The sequence below is a fragment of the Cyanistes caeruleus genome, chromosome 2, assembly GCF_971803275.1.
Source record: "Cyanistes caeruleus chromosome 2, bCyaCae1.hap1.1, whole genome shotgun sequence".
Lineage (NCBI taxonomy): Eukaryota > Metazoa > Chordata > Aves > Passeriformes > Paridae > Cyanistes > Cyanistes caeruleus.
The window spans coordinates 1,558,556-1,573,928 of record NC_141702.1 but is presented as its reverse complement, the minus strand read 5'-3'; the positions used below and the strand labels follow the sequence as shown (position 1 = coordinate 1,573,928).

The following is a 15,373-nucleotide window of genomic DNA, read 5'->3' as shown; positions in this document are numbered from 1 at the left end:
GGAATTCCTGGGGAAAATGGGTTGGGAATTCCCTGGGAAAAGGGTTGTGAATTCCCTGGGAAAAGGGGTTGGAATTCCCTGGGAAAAGGGTTGGGAATTCCTGGGAAAAGGGTTGGGAATTCCCGGGAAAAGGGGTTTGGAATTCCTGGGGAAAATGGGTTGGGAATTCCCTGGGAAAAGGGTTGGGAATTCCCTGGGAAAAGGGTTGGGAATTCCCTGGGAAAAGGGGTTGGAATTCCCTGGGAAAAGGGAAAAGGGTTGGGAATTCCTGGGAAAAGGGTTGGAATTCCTGGGAAAAGGTTGGGAATTCCCGGGAAAAGGGGTTTGGGAATTCCTGGGAAAAGGGGGTTGGGAATTCCCTGGGAAAAGGGAAAAGGGTTGGGAATTCCCGGGAAAAGGTTAGGAATTCCCTGAGAAAAGGGGGGTTGGAATTCCTGGGAGAATGGGTGGGAATTCCTTGGGAAAGGGTTGGGAATTCCCTGGGAAAAGGGAAAAGGGTTGGGAATTTCTGGGAAAAGGGGGTTGGGAATTCCCTGGGAAAATGGGGTTGGAATTCCGTGGGAAAAGGTTGGGAATTCCTGGGAAAATGGGGTTGGGAATTCCTGGGAAAAGGGTTGGGAATTCCCTGGGAAAAGGGTTGGGAATTCCCTGAGAAAAGGGTTGGGAATTCCCTGGGAAAATGGGTGGGAATTCCCTGGGAAAAGGGAAAAGGGTTGGGAATTCCTGGGAAAATGGGTGGGATTTCCTTGGGAAAAGGTTGGGAATTCCCTGGGAAAAGGGTTGGAATTCCTGGGAAAAGGGGGGTTGGGAATTCCCTGGGAAAAGGGGGGTTGGAATTCCTGGGGAAAAAGGGGTTGGGAATTCCTGGGAAAATGGGGTTGGAATTCCGTGGGAAAAGGGAAAAGGGTTGGGAATTCCTGGGAAAATGGGTGGGAATTCCCTGGGAAAAGGGGGGTCGGAATTCCCTGGGAAAATGGGTGGGAATTCCTTGGGAAAAGGTTGGGAATTCCCTGGGAAAAGTTTGGGAATTCCCTGGGAAAAAGGGTTGGGAATTCCTGGGAAAAGGTTGGGAATTCCCGGGAAAAGGGGGTTGGGAATTCCCTGGGAAAAGGGGTTGGGAATTCCTGGGAAAAGGGGTTGGGAATTCCTGGGAAAATGGGGTGGGAATTCCCTGGGAAAAAGTTGGGAATTCCCTGAGAAAAGGGTTGGGAATTCCTGGGAAAAGGGGGTTGGGAATTCCCGGGAAAAGGCTGTGAATTCCCGGGAAAAGGGGCCCGTGAATTCCCGGGATTTGTGACCTGTAGAGGATGACGTTGATGAAGCAGCTGTCGCGGCGGAAGCAGGGGCTGAGCAGGATCTCATCCCGCCGGGAAAAGCGGATCTCCACCGGGAAGTGCGCCGCGATCCCGGGATTCCCCTCCAGCGCCGCCCGCAGCTCCAGCAGCGCCTCCTTGGTCCGGCCGCTGATCCCGGGAAAAACCCAGACACCCGGTTATTCCCGGGAATAATCCACACACCCGGTTATTCCCGGAAATAATCCACACACCCGGTTATTCCCGGGAATAATCCACACACCCCGTTATTCCCGGGAATAATCCACACCCCGTTATTGCCGGGAAAAATCCAGCCTCGGTTATTCCCGGGAAAAACCCACACCCTGTTATTCCCGGGAAAATCCAGTCCTGGTTATTCCCGGGAATAATCCAGCCTCGGTTATTCCCGGGAATAATCCACACCCCGTTATTCCCGGGAATAATCCACAAACCCGGTTATTCCCGGGAATAATCCACACAGCGTTATTCCCGGGAATAATCCACACACCGTTATTCCCGGGAAAATCCTGACCCGGTTATTCCCAGGAATAATCCAGCCTCGGTTATTCCCGGGAATAATCCACACAGCATTATTCCTGGGAAAATCCAGCCCTGGTTATTCCTGGGAAAATCCTGACCTCGTTATTCCCGGGAACAATCCACACACCGTTATTCCCGGGAAAAATCCACACCCCGTTATTGCCGGGAAAATCCAGCCTCGGTTATTCCCGGGAAAATCCAGTCCTGGTTATTCCCAGGAAAAATCCAGACCCCATTATTCCCGGGAAAAATCCACACACTGTTATTCCCGGAAAAATCCAGCCCCGGTTATTCCCAGGAAAATCCACACAGCGTTATTCCCGGGAAAAATCCTGACCCCATTATTCCCTGGAAAATCCAGTCCCGTTTATTCCTGGGAAAATCCTGACCCCATTATTCCTGGGAAAATCCATCCCCGGTTATTCCCGGAAAAATCCTGACCTCGTTATTCCAGGAAAAATCTAGTCCCGGTTATTCCCAGGAAAATCCTGACCCGGTTATCCCCAGAAAAAAAATCCATCCCGTTATTCCCGGAAAAATTTAGTCCCAGTTATTCCCGGGAAAATCCATCCCCGGTTATTCCTGGGAAAAATCCATCCCGTCATTCCTGGGAAAATCCTGACCCCGTTATTCCCGGGAAAATGGGGGGAGGGGGGAGAGACAATCCCGAAAGGATTCCCGGGATTTTTGTGTTGGAAAGGGAATGGGCCGGGATGGGCTGGGATTGGGATCCTGGGATTGGGATTGAAATCCTGGGATTGGGATCCTGGGATTGGGGATCCTGGGATTGGGATTGAAATCCTGGGATTGGGGATGGGTTTGGGATCCTGGGATTGAAATCTTGGGATTTGGGATCCTGGGGTTTGGGATCCTGGGATTGGGATTGAAATCCTGGGATTTGGGATGGGTTTCAGATCCCGGGATTTGGATCCCAGGAATGGGAATTCGGGATTTGGGAATTCCTGCATGGGAATGGCCCAGCCCTGGACCGGGATCAGGGAATTTGGGAATTTGGGAATTCCATGAGAATGGAAATTCGGGATCTGGGAATTCCATGGGGATTTGGGGATCAGGGAATCCCTACATGGGGATGGCCCAGTCCTGGACCGGGATCAGGGAATTCCATGGGAATGGGTAGGGATTTGGGAATTTGGGATTTGGGAATTCCATGGGATTTGGGAATTTGGGGATCAGGGAATCCCTACATGGGGAATGGCCCAGCCCTGGCCTGGGATTTGGGAATTCCATGGGGATTTGGGAATTTGGGATCAGGGAATTCCATGGGGATTTGGGGATCCCTACATGGGGATGGCCCAGCCCTGGCCTGGGATTTGGGAATTCCATGGGGATTTGGGAATTTGGGATCAGGGAATTCCATGGGGATCAGGGAATCCCTACATGGGGATGGCCCAGCCCTGGACCGGGATTTGGGAATTCCATGGGGATTTGGGATTTGGGAATTCCATGGGAATTTGGGATCTGGGAATTCCATGGGGATTTGGGATTTGGGAATTCCATGGGAATTTGGGATTTGGGAATTCCATGGGAATTTGGGATTTGGGAATTTGGGGATTTGGGGATCCCTACATGGGGATGGCCCAGTCCTGGACCGGGATTTGGGAATTCCATGGGGACTTGGGATCAGGGAATTCCATGGGGATTTGGGAATTCCATGGGGATTTGGGGATCCCTACATGGGGATGGCCCAGCCCTGGACCGGGATCTGGGAATTCCATGGGGATCAGGGAATTCCATGGGGATTTGGGGATCCCTACATGGGGATGGCCCAGTCCTGGACGTGCTGCCGGAAGCGGCACTCGTAGGTGAGGATCCGGTGGCTGCGGTCGACGTTTTCCACCCGGGAATTGAAGAGGAGCCGGAAGAAGACGCGGTTGATCCAAACCACCAGGCCGGGAAAGAAGGAGCTGCCGGGAAAAATCCGGGAATGGGGCCGGGAATTCCCGGGAATCCCGGGAATCCGGGGATGGGCTCTGGGAAAGCAGCTCCGATCCCATTCCGGGGGGATCCAGGTTTTCCTTGGATGCTCGCGGGGATTCGCTGGGAATTCCGGCCCAAATCCCAGATTTCTCCCATTTTTCCCAGGGAATTCCGGCCCAAATCCCAAATTTCTCCCGCTTTTCCCAGGGAATTCCAGCCCAAATCCCAAATTTCTCCCCCTTTTCCCAGGGAATTCCCTCCCAAATCCCAGCCTGGGGTTGGATCCAGCCCCATCCCGAGGGAAGGAATTTTGGAAATTCCCTGGGAATTGGGGACTCCAGGAAGGGTCTCCCTATCCCAGAATTCCATAAAAATCCCTCGGGATGGATCCGGAGCCTCCTGGATCCCGGAATGGCTTCAATAATTCCCAAATAATTCCTGAAATATTCCCAAAAATTCCTGAATAATTCTCGAATAATTCCCCAATAATTCCCCAATAATTCCCCAATAATTCCCAAATAATTCCCCAATAATTCCAGGTTCATTCCGGATCCAATCCCAGGCTGGGAATGGAGGGAATTCCCTGGGAAAACGGGGAGGGATTTAGGATTTGGGAAGGAATTCCTGGGGTATCCCAAAAAAAACCCCCCAAATCCCAGAAAATCTCTGGATTTCCTTTCCCAGAATTCCACAAAAATCCCAAAATTGGACACCAGAGGGCCCCAAGCACGAATCCCAAACGCTTCCGTAGGAAAAAAAATCCATCCAAGAAATATTCCCCAAAAAAATATTTCCAAAAAAATATTCCCCCCAAAAAATACACCCCCCCAAAAAATATTCCCAAAATATTCCCCAAAAAAATTCCCAAAAAAATATTCCCCCTAAAATAAATTCCAAAAAAAATTCCCCAAAAAAATTCCCAAAAAAATATTACCCCTAAAATAAATTCCAAAAAAAATTCCCCAAAAAAATTCCCCAAAAAAATACTCCCAAAATATTTCCCCCCAAAAAACGCTCAAAAAATGTATTCCCCCTGAAATTCCCCAAAAAAATTTCCCCCCCCCCCAAAAAATTTTCCCGAAAAAAAAGTATTCCCCAAAAAATCCCCCCAAAAAATATTTCGCAAAAAAAAAAATTCCCAAAAAATACTCAAAAAAAAAATTTCCCAGAAAAATATTCCCCCCCAAAAAAATTACTCAAAAATTCCCAAAATTTCCCCCCAAAAAAATCTTCCGAAAAAAAATATTCCTCACAAAAAACTCCAAAAAAAATTCCCCCAAAAAATTCCCAAGTAAAAATCCCCCAAAATTCCCAAAATAAATATCCCCCCGAAAAATTCCAATAAAAAAATTCTCAAAAAGAAAAAAATCCCCCAAAATCCCCCCCCAAAAATTTCCCAAAAAATATTCCCAAAGTATTCCCAAAGAAACTCGCAAAAAAAAAAAATTCGCAAAAAAATTCCCCCCCAAAAAAATTCCCCCCCCCAAAAAAATTTCCCCACCCCCAAAATTCCCAAATCCCTCCTTTTTTTTTTTTTTTTTTCCCGGGAAAACGGGATCTCCTTCCCGAGGAAATGAAAATCCCAGGAAAATCGGGACTGGGAATCTTTCCCTTCCCGAGGTTTTTCCCGCACCTGATCCAGAGCAGGAATTCCAGGAGATAAAATCCCACGGCGTAATCCCAGAACCAGCTGGACGAGGAGCGCGGAGCCTGCGGAATTCCGGGAAAAAAAACAAACCCGGGAATGTTGGAGGGGGGAGGGGCTGGAGAAGAGAATCCCGACATTCCCAACATCCCAAAATCCCAGGGAAAGGCAAGGCCGGATCCGGGAAAATCCTGGAATTGCTGGGATGGTCCAAAGAGTTGGGAAAATTCCCGGGATTCCCTTTGAATTCCCACCTCAAATTCGTTCCTGGAATCGCCAAGATCTTGGAAAATCCCAGGATTCCCAAAGCCTGGAATGCTGGGAGATTCCCATTCCCAAAATCCCGCCCCAAATCCATCCCTGGAATTCTTGGAATGATCCCAAGATCTTGGAAATTCCCGGGATTCCCAGAGCCTGGAATGCTGGGAGATTCCCATTCCCAGAATTCCCAAAATCCCACCCCAAATGCATCCCTGCAATTCTTGGGATGATTCCAAGAACTTGGAAATTTCTGGGATTCTCCCCAAATTCCCGCTTCCCACCCCAAATTAATTCCTGGAATTCCCAGGGCGACTCCGAGAACTTGGAAATTCCCGGGAATCCCAGAGCCTGGAATGCTGGGAGATTCCCATTCCCAAAATTCCCCAAATCCCGCCCCAAATCCACCCCTGGAATTCCCAGGACGACTCCAAGAACTTGGAAATTCCCGGGATTCCCAGAGCCTGGAGCCTGGAGTTGCTGGGATTATCCCAAGAGTTTGGAAAATCCTGGGATTCCAAGAGCATGGAATGCTGGGAGATTCCCAAAATCCCGCCCCAAATCCATCCCTGGAATTCTTGGAATGATCCCAAGATCCTGGAAATTCCCAGGATTCCCAGAGCCTGGAATGCTGGGAGATTCCCATTCCCAAAATTCCCCAAATCCATCCCTGGAATTCCCGGGACGATCCCAGGAAGTTGGAAATTCCCGGGATTCCCGGATCCTGGAGGGCAGCGTGAGCCCATCCCCATTCCCCAATCCCTTCCCCACGGGATCCCTGGGATCGGGGCGGATCCCCAGGATCGAGGCGGATCCCCGGGATGGGGGTGGATTCCTGGGATCAGGGTGGATCCCTGGGATCGAGGTGGATCCCCGGGATTGGGGCGGATCCCTGGGATTGGGGCGGATTCCCAGGATCAGGGCAGATTCCGGGGATCGTGGTGAATTCCTGGGATCGGGGTGGGTCCCTGGGATCGTGGTGGATCCCTAGGATCGGGGCGGATCCCCGGGATGGGGGTGGATTCCTGGGCTGGACGGATTGGGGGTGGAACCCTGGGATGGATGGACGGATCGGGGATGGATCCCCGGGATCGGGGTGGATTCCTGGGATGGGGGAGGATTCCTGGGGTCATGGAGGATCCCTGGGGTGGATCCAGTGGATCCCTGGGACGGATCGTGCTGGATCCCCGGGATGGATGGGTGGGAAGGGATCTCTGGGCTGGATCGAGTGGATCAGGATCCCCGGGATGGATGGATGGGGGGTGGATGATTCCCGGGATGGATCAGGATCGGGATCGGGATGGATGGGATCCCTGGGATGGATGGATGGGGGTTGGAGGATTCCCGGGATGGATCAGGATCGAGTGGATCGGGATCCCTGGGATGGATGGGGGTTGGAGGATTCCCGGGATGGATCGGGATCGAGTGGATCAGGATCCCCGGGATGGATGGATGGATGGGGGGTGGATGATTCCCGGGATGGATCGGGATGGGGATCGGGATGGATGGGATCCCCGGGATGGATGGATGGGGGTTGGAGGATCCCTGGGATGGATCAGGATCGAGTGGATCGGGATCCCTGGGATGGATGGATGGGGGTTGGAGGATTCCCAGGATGGATCGGGATGGGGATCGGGACGGATGGGATCTCCGGGATGGATGGATGGGGGTTGGAGGATCCCTGGGATGGATCAGGATCGAGTGGATCAGGATCCCTGGGATGGATGGATGGATGGGGGTTGGAGGATTCCCGGGGTGGATCAGGATCGAGTGGATCAGGATCCCCGGGATGGATGGCTGGATGGGGGGTGGATGATTCCCGGGATGGATCAGGATCGAGTGGATCAGGATCCCCGGGATGGATGGATGGATGGGGGGTGGATGATTCCCGGGATGGATCGAGATCGGGATCGGGATCGGGATGGATGGGATCCCCGGGATGGATGGAGGGGGGGTGGATGATTCCCGGGATGGATCGAGATCGGGATCGGGATCGGGATGGATGGGATCCCCGGGATGGATGGAGGGGGGGTGGATGATTCCCGGGATGGATCGAGATCGGGATCGGGACGGATGGGATCCCCGGCATGGATGGATGGATGGATGGATGGATGGGGGTTGGATGATTCCCAGGGTGGATCAGGATCGAGTGGATCAGGATCCCTGGGATGGATGGATGGATGGGGGTTGGAGGATTCCCGGGATGGATCGGGATCGGGATGGATGGGATCCCCGGGATGGATGGATGGGGGTTGGAGGATTCCCGGGATGGATCGGGATCGAGTGGATCAGGATCCCCGGGATGGATGGATGGATGGGGGGTGGATGATTCCCGGGATGGATCGGGATCGGGATCGGGACGGATGGGATCCCCGGGACGGATGGATGGATGGATGGATGGATGGGGGGTGGATGATTCCCGGGATGGATTGGGATCAGGATCGGGATCGGGACGGATGGGATCCCCGGGATGGATGGATGGAGCGGATCCCTGCCTGCTGGGTGGGATCCTGGTAGACGATCCGGACGTTGTCGCTGTGCGGGAACCACAGGAAGCGAAAATACTGCGAGCGGCTCAGGTGCTGCTCCAGCCCTTCCAGGACCTGCGGGGAATAAACACTGGGAATACTGGGAATACTGGGATTGGCTCAGGTGCTGCTCCAGCCCTTCCAGGACCTGCCGGGAATAAACACCGGGAATAAACACCGGGAATACTGGGATCCACTCAGGTGCTGCTCCAGCCCTTCCAGGACCTGCCGGGAAGGAATAAACACCAGGAATAAACACCGGGAATAAACACCAGGAATTCTGGGATCCACTCAGGTGCTGTTCCAGCCCTTCCAGGACCTGCCGGGAAGGAATAAACACCAGGAATAAACACCGGGAATACTGGGAATAAACACTGGGAATACTGGGAATACTGCGAGCGGCTTAGGTGCTGCTCCAGCCCTTCCAGGACCTGCCGGGAAGGAATAAACACCGGGAATAAACACTGGGAATAAACACCGGGAATACTGGGAATAAACACCGGGAATACTGGGATCGGCTCAGGTGCTGCTCCAGCCCTTCCAGGACCTGCCGGGAATAAATAAACACCAGGAATTCTGGGAATACTGGGAATACTGCGAGCGGCTCAGGTGCTGCTCCAGCCCTTCCAGGACCTGCCAGCAAGGAATAAACACCGGGAATACTGGGAATACTGGGAATTCTGGGAGCGTCTCAGGTGCTGCTCCAGCCCTTCCAGGACCTGCCGGGAATAAACACCAGGAATAAACACCGGGAATAAACACCAGGAATTCTGGGAATAAACACCGGGAATTCTGGGATCGACTCAGGTGCTGCTCCAGCCCTTCCAGAACCTGCCGGGAATAAATAAACACCGGGAATAAAATCTGGGAATAAACACCGGGAATAAACCCCAGGAATAAACACCGGGAATAAACACCGGGAATACTGGGATGGGCTCAGGTGCTGCTCCAGCCCTTCCAGGACCTGCCGGGAAGGAATAAACACTGGGAATAAAAACTGGGAATGAAAACCGGGAATAAAAACTGGGAAATCTGGGAAAACCGGGAAAGCAGGGAAAATAAACTGCTGGGAATATTGGGAATACTGGGAAATTTGGAATACTGGGAAATCAGGGAAAACAAACCGGGAATACTGGGAATACTGGGAAATCTGGGAATACTGGGAAAAGGGGGAAAAGCGGGGAAAACTGGGAAGTCTGGGGAAATCAGGAAAAGCGGGAAAAGCTGAAAAATTGGGAAAACTGTGGAAATCCAGAAAAACCGGTAAAATTGGGAAAACCAGGAAAAGCTGGAAAATCGGAAAACCGGGAAAAGTGGAAAAAGTGGTGAAATTGGGAAAACCAGGAAAAGCTGGAGAACCGGGAAAAGTGGGAAAAGCAGGAAAATCGGGAAAACCGGGGAAATGGGGAAAAGCGGGAGAAGTGGGAAAACCAGGGAAATAAAAACTGGGAAAAGCAGGAAAACCGGGAATGCTGGGAAAAGCAGGAAAATTGGGAAAACCGGTGAAATCCAGAAAAACCGGGAAAAGAGGAAAAAAGCGGGAATATTGGGAAAAGAGGGAAAACTGGGAAAAAGCGGGGAAAAGCAGGAAAATTAGGAAAAATAGGGAAATTGGGAAAACTGGGAAATAAAAACCAGGAAAAGTGGGAGAAGTGGGAGAACTGGGATAAGTGGGAAAAGCAGGAAAATTGGGAAAACCAGGAAAAGCAGGAAATTCCCAGCCCAATCCCGCTTTTCCTTGCCCTCCCCCATCCCAGAGCTTCGGATTCCTGGGAAAATCCCCATCCCTTTATCCATGGATTCATTCCCGATCCCATCCCAGGGGAAAAAAAACCGGGAGAAGAGGCCAAAAAACCGGGAAAAAAACCCCCGGGAATGTGGGAAAAGAATTCCCGGGAAGGTCGGGCAAGGACGGGCTCCGCATTCCCGGGATTTCAATGGATGTGGAGATGAATCCCGAGGATTTGTGGGATAATCCCGGATCAACCGGAGTCCTTGGGAAGGATTTGGGATGGGGAGGGCAGGAGGAGGGAATTTCATGGAATCCTGGAATTCCGGAATGGATCGGGAATCCTGGCCCAGTGGGGGATGGGGTGGGGTTGGGAATCCGTGGATCCCATCCCGAGGAATTCCGGGATTCCGGGATCCGGGAGGCTCCGGATCCATCCCCAGGGATTTTTATGGAATTCTGGGAAGGGAAATCCAGGGATTTTCTGGGATTTGGGGTTTTTTTTGGGATACCCCAGGAATTCCTTCCCAAATTCCCATTTTCCCAGGGAATTCCCTCCATTCCCAGCCTGGGATTGGATCCGGAATGAACCTGGAATTATTCAGGAATTATTTGGGAATTATTTGGGAATTATTGAAGCCATTCCGGGATCCAGGAGGCTCCGGATCCATCCCGAGGGATTTTTATGGAATTCTGGGATAGGGAGACCCTTCCTGGAGTCCCCAATTCCCAGGGAATTCCCAAAATTCCTTCCCTTGGGATGGGGCTGGATCCAACCCCAGGCTGGGAATGGAGGGAATTCCCTGGGAAAAACGGGGAGAAATTTGGGATTTGGGCTGGAATTCCCTGGGAAAAACCGGGAGAAATTTGGGAATTGGGCCGGAATTCCCGGCTGGGAAGTTGAGGCAGGGCCAGGATTCAATTCCCAGCGAATCCCTTCGAGAATCCACAGAAAAACCGGGAATTCTCCCATCCCAAAACATTCCCGGATCCTCCCCCTCATTCCCGGCCTTCGGAATCCCCGGGAGCCGATCCGGGGGCAAACGGGGACGGGGAAATTCCACAATCCCGGCTCCAAGGGATCCGTGTCCGACATTCCCGGAGATCTGAACCCCTCATTCCCAAATTACCTGAATCCCTCATTCCCGGTTTTCTGAACCCCTCATTCCCAAATTATCTGGGTCCCTCATTCCCAAATTATCTCTGGCTCTCATTCCCGGTTTTCTAAATCCGCCATTCCCAGTTTTCTGAGCCCCTCATCATTCCCAATTATCTGAATCCCTGATTCCCAAATTATCTGAACCCCTCATCATTCCCAGGAATCTGAACCCCTCATTCCCAATTTATCTCCGGCTCTCATTCCCAGTTTTCTGAGCCCCTCATCATTCCCGGTTTTCTGCATCCCTCATTCCCAAATTATCTCCGGCTCTCATTCCCAAATTATCTGAACCCCTCATTCCCAATTATCTGATTCCCTCATTCCCGGCTTTCTGTATCCCTCATTCCCAAATTATCTCCGGCTCTCATTCCTGGTTTTCTGAATCCCTCATCATTCCCAATTATCTGAACCCCTCATTCCCGGTTTTCTGCACCCCTCATTCCCAAATTATCTCTGGCTCCCATTCCCAAATTATCCGAACCCCTCATCATTCCCAAATTATCTGAATCCCTCATTCCCGGTTTTCTGCATCCCTCATTCCCAAATTATCTGAACTCCTCATTCCCAGAAATCTGAATCCCTCATTCCCAGTTTATCTCCGGCTCTCATTCCCAGTTTTCTGAGCCCCCCATCATTCCCGGTTTTCTGAACCCCTCATTCCCGGAAATCTGAACCCCTCATCATTCCCAATTATCCGAATTCCTCATTCCCAAATTATCTCCGGCTCCCATTCCCAAATTATCTGAACCCCTCATCATTCCCAGAGATGTGAGCCCCTCATTCCCAGAGATCTGCATCCCTCATTCCCGGTTTTCTGCATCCCTCCTTCCCAATTATCTGAACCCCTCATCATTCCCAATTATCGACATCCCTCATTCCCAAATTATCTCCGGCTCTCATTCCCAAATTATCTGAACCCCTCCTCGTTCCAATTTATCTCCAGCTCTCATTCCCGGTTTTCTGAGCCCCTCATCATTCCTAATTATCTGAATCCCTCATTCCCGGTTTTCTGCATCTCACATTCCCAAATTATCTCTGGCTCCCATTCCCAAATTATCTGAACTCCTCATTCCCAGGAATCTGAATCCCTCATTCCCAATTATCTCCAGCTCTCATTCCCGGAAATCTGAACCTCATTCCCAAATTATCTGAACCCCTCATCATTCCCAAATTATCTGAACCCCTCATTCCCGGTTTTCTGCATCCCCCATTCCCAAATTATCTGAACCCCTCATCATCCCCAATTATCCGAATCCCTCATTCCCAGAAATCCAAACCCCTCATTCCCAATTTATCTCCAGCTCTCATTCCCAGTTTTCTGAGCCCCCCCATCATTCCCGGTTTTCTGAATCCCTCATTCCCGGAAATCTGAACCCCTCATCATTCCCAATTATCCGCATCCCTCATTCCCAAATTATCTCTGGCTCCCATTCCCAAATTATCTGAACCCCCCATCATTCCCAAATTATCTCCGGCTCTCATTCCCAGAAATCTGAACCCCATTCCCAAATTATCTCGGCTCTCATTCCTGGTTTTCTGAATCCCTCATTCCCAATTATCTGAACCCCTCATCATTCCTGGTTTTCTGAGCCCCTCATCATTCCCAATTATTTGAATCCCTGATTCCCAAATTTTCTGAACCCCTCATCATTCCCAGGAATCTGAACCCCTCATTCCCAATTTATCTCCGGCTCTCATTCCTGGTTTTCTGAATCCCTCATTCCCGGTTATCTGAACCCCTCATCATTCCCAATTATCCGAATCCCTCATTCCCAAATTATCTCTGGCTCCCATTCCCAAATTATCTGAATCCCTCATTCCCAATTTATCTCTGGCTCTCATTCCCGGTTTTCTGAGCCCCTCATCATTCCCAAATTATCTCCAGCTCTCATTCCCGGAAGTCTGAACCCCATTCCCAGTTATCTGAACCCCTCATCATTCCCAATTATCCGCATCCCTCATTCCCAAATTATCTCTGGCTCCCATTCCCAAATTATCTGAACCCCCCATCATTCCCAATTATCTCCGGCTCTCATTCCCAGTTTTCTGAGCCCCTCATCATTCCAAATTATCTGAATCCCTCATTCCCGGTTTTCTGCATCTCACATTCCCAAATTATCTCTGGCTCCCATTCCCAAATTATCTGAATCCCTCATTCCCAGTTTTCTGAGCCCCTCATCATTCCCAATTATCTCCAGCTCTCATTCCTGGAAGTCTGAACCCCATTCCCAAATTATCTGAACCCTTCATCATTCCCAAATTATCTGAACCCCTCATTCCCCGTTTTCTGCATCCCTCATTCCCAGTTATCTGAACCCCTCATCATTCCCAATTATCCGAATCCCTCATTCCCAGAAATCTGAACCCTTCATTCCCAATTTATCTCCGGCTCTCATTCCCAGTTTTCTGAGCCCCCCCATCATTCCCGGTTTTCTGAATCCCTCATTCCCGGAAATCTGAACCCCTCATCATTCCCAATTATCCGAATTCCTCATTCCCAAATTATCTCCGGCTCCCATTCCCAAATTATCTGAACCCCCCATCATTCCCAATTATCCGAATTCCTCATTCCCAAATTATCTCCGGCTCCCATTCCCAAATTATCTGAACCCCCCATCATTCCCAATTATCCGAATCCCTCATTCCCAAATTATCTCCGGCTCTCATTCCCAGTTTTCTGAGCCCCTCATCATTCCAAATTATCTGAATCCCTCATTCCCAGGAATCTGAATCCATCATTCCCAATTATCTCTGGCTCTCATTCCCGGCTTTCTGAGCCTCTCATCATTCCCAATTATCTCTGGCTCTCATTCCCAGAAATCTGAACCTCATTCCCAAATTATCTGAACCCCTCATTCCCGGTTTTCTGCATCCCTCATTCCCAAATTATCTGAACCCCTCATCATCCCCAATTATCCGAATCCCTCATTCCCAGAAATCCGAACCCCTCATTCCCAGTTTATCTCCGGCTCTCATTCCCAGTTTTCTGAGCCCCTCATCATTCCCGGTTTTCTGAATCCCTCATTCCCGGAAATCTGAACCCCTCATCATTCCCAATTATCCGAATTCCTCATTTCCAAATTATCTCCGGCTCCCATTCCCAAATTATCTGAATCCCTCATTCCCAATTTATCTCCGACTCTCATTCCCCGTTTTCTGAGCCCCTCATCATTCCCAATTTATCTCCAGCTCTCATTCCCGGAAGTCTGAACCCCATTCCCAGTTATCTGAACCCCTCATCATTCCCAATTATCCGCATCCCTCATTCCCAAATTATCTCTGGCTCTCATTCCCAAATTATCTGAACCCCTCATCATTCCCAATTATCCGAATCCCTCATTCCCGAATTATCTCCGGCTCTCATTCCCAAATTATCTGAACCCCTCATCATTCCCAGAGATCTGAGCCCCTCATTCCCAGAGATCTGCATCCCCCATTCCCGGTTTTCTGCATCCCTCATTCCCAGTTATCTGAACCCCTCATCATTCCCAATTATCCGCATCCCTCATTCCCAAATTATCTCCGGCTCTCATTCCCGGTTATCTGAGCTCCCCCATCATTCCCAATTAACCTCCTCCCTCATTCCCAATTAACCTCCTCCCTCATTCCCAATTAACCTCGTCCCTCATTCCCAATTAACCTCCTCCCTCATTCCCAATTAACCTCCTCCCTCATTCCCAATTAACCTCGTCCCTCATTCCCAATTAACCTCGTCCCTCATTCCCAATTAACCTCCTCCCTCATTCCCAATTATCCGCCTCCCTTCATTCCCGGTTATCTCCGGCCCCCATTCCCGGTTTTCCGCCGCTCTCATTATCCCGGGATGAAAGGCGGGAGTCGGGATCAGGGCCAAGGTCGGGATGAGGCCGGCGACATTCCCGGGACATCGTTCCGGGATGACATTCTGGGATCTTTTGGGATATTTTTTCCCCCTCCCGGAGGACGGGAAAGGTCGGGATGAGGAGAGGGGGGAGGGGGAGCGGGTTCCTGGGGATGGAGAATTCCAGGGAAAACGGGGAATGGAGGGGGGAGGGGAAAAGTGGGAAAAAGTGGGAAAAAGTGGGAAGAAAGTGGGAAAAAGTGGGAATGGAGAGAGGGAAAAGGGTGCAGGGAATGTGGGAATGGAGGGGAAAAGGGGGGAAAGTGGGAATGGGTGGAGGGAAAACCAGGAATGGATGGAGGGAATGTGGGAATGGATGGGGGGAAAAGAGGGAAAAGGATGGGAAAAAGTGGGAATGGAAACTGGGAAAAGATGGGGAAAAG

General features: G+C 50.8%; 1 protein-coding gene across 1 annotated transcript in view; it reads right to left on the bottom strand.

Annotated features, from left to right (window-relative positions):
- LOC111927479 (L-gulonolactone oxidase-like) overlaps window positions 1-15,373 on the bottom strand; it is a 42,793-nt gene that overhangs the window by 12,520 nt on the left and 14,900 nt on the right. The window contains exons 7-10 of the mRNA XM_086875397.1: window positions 8,190-8,297; window positions 5,425-5,501; window positions 3,629-3,778; window positions 1,299-1,463 (exon numbers count right to left, since the gene is read on the bottom strand). Coding sequence (XP_086731523.1) covers window positions 1,299-1,463; window positions 3,629-3,778; window positions 5,425-5,501; window positions 8,190-8,297 — 500 coding nt within the window. The remainder of the gene's footprint in view (window positions 1-1,298; window positions 1,464-3,628; window positions 3,779-5,424; window positions 5,502-8,189; window positions 8,298-15,373) is intronic.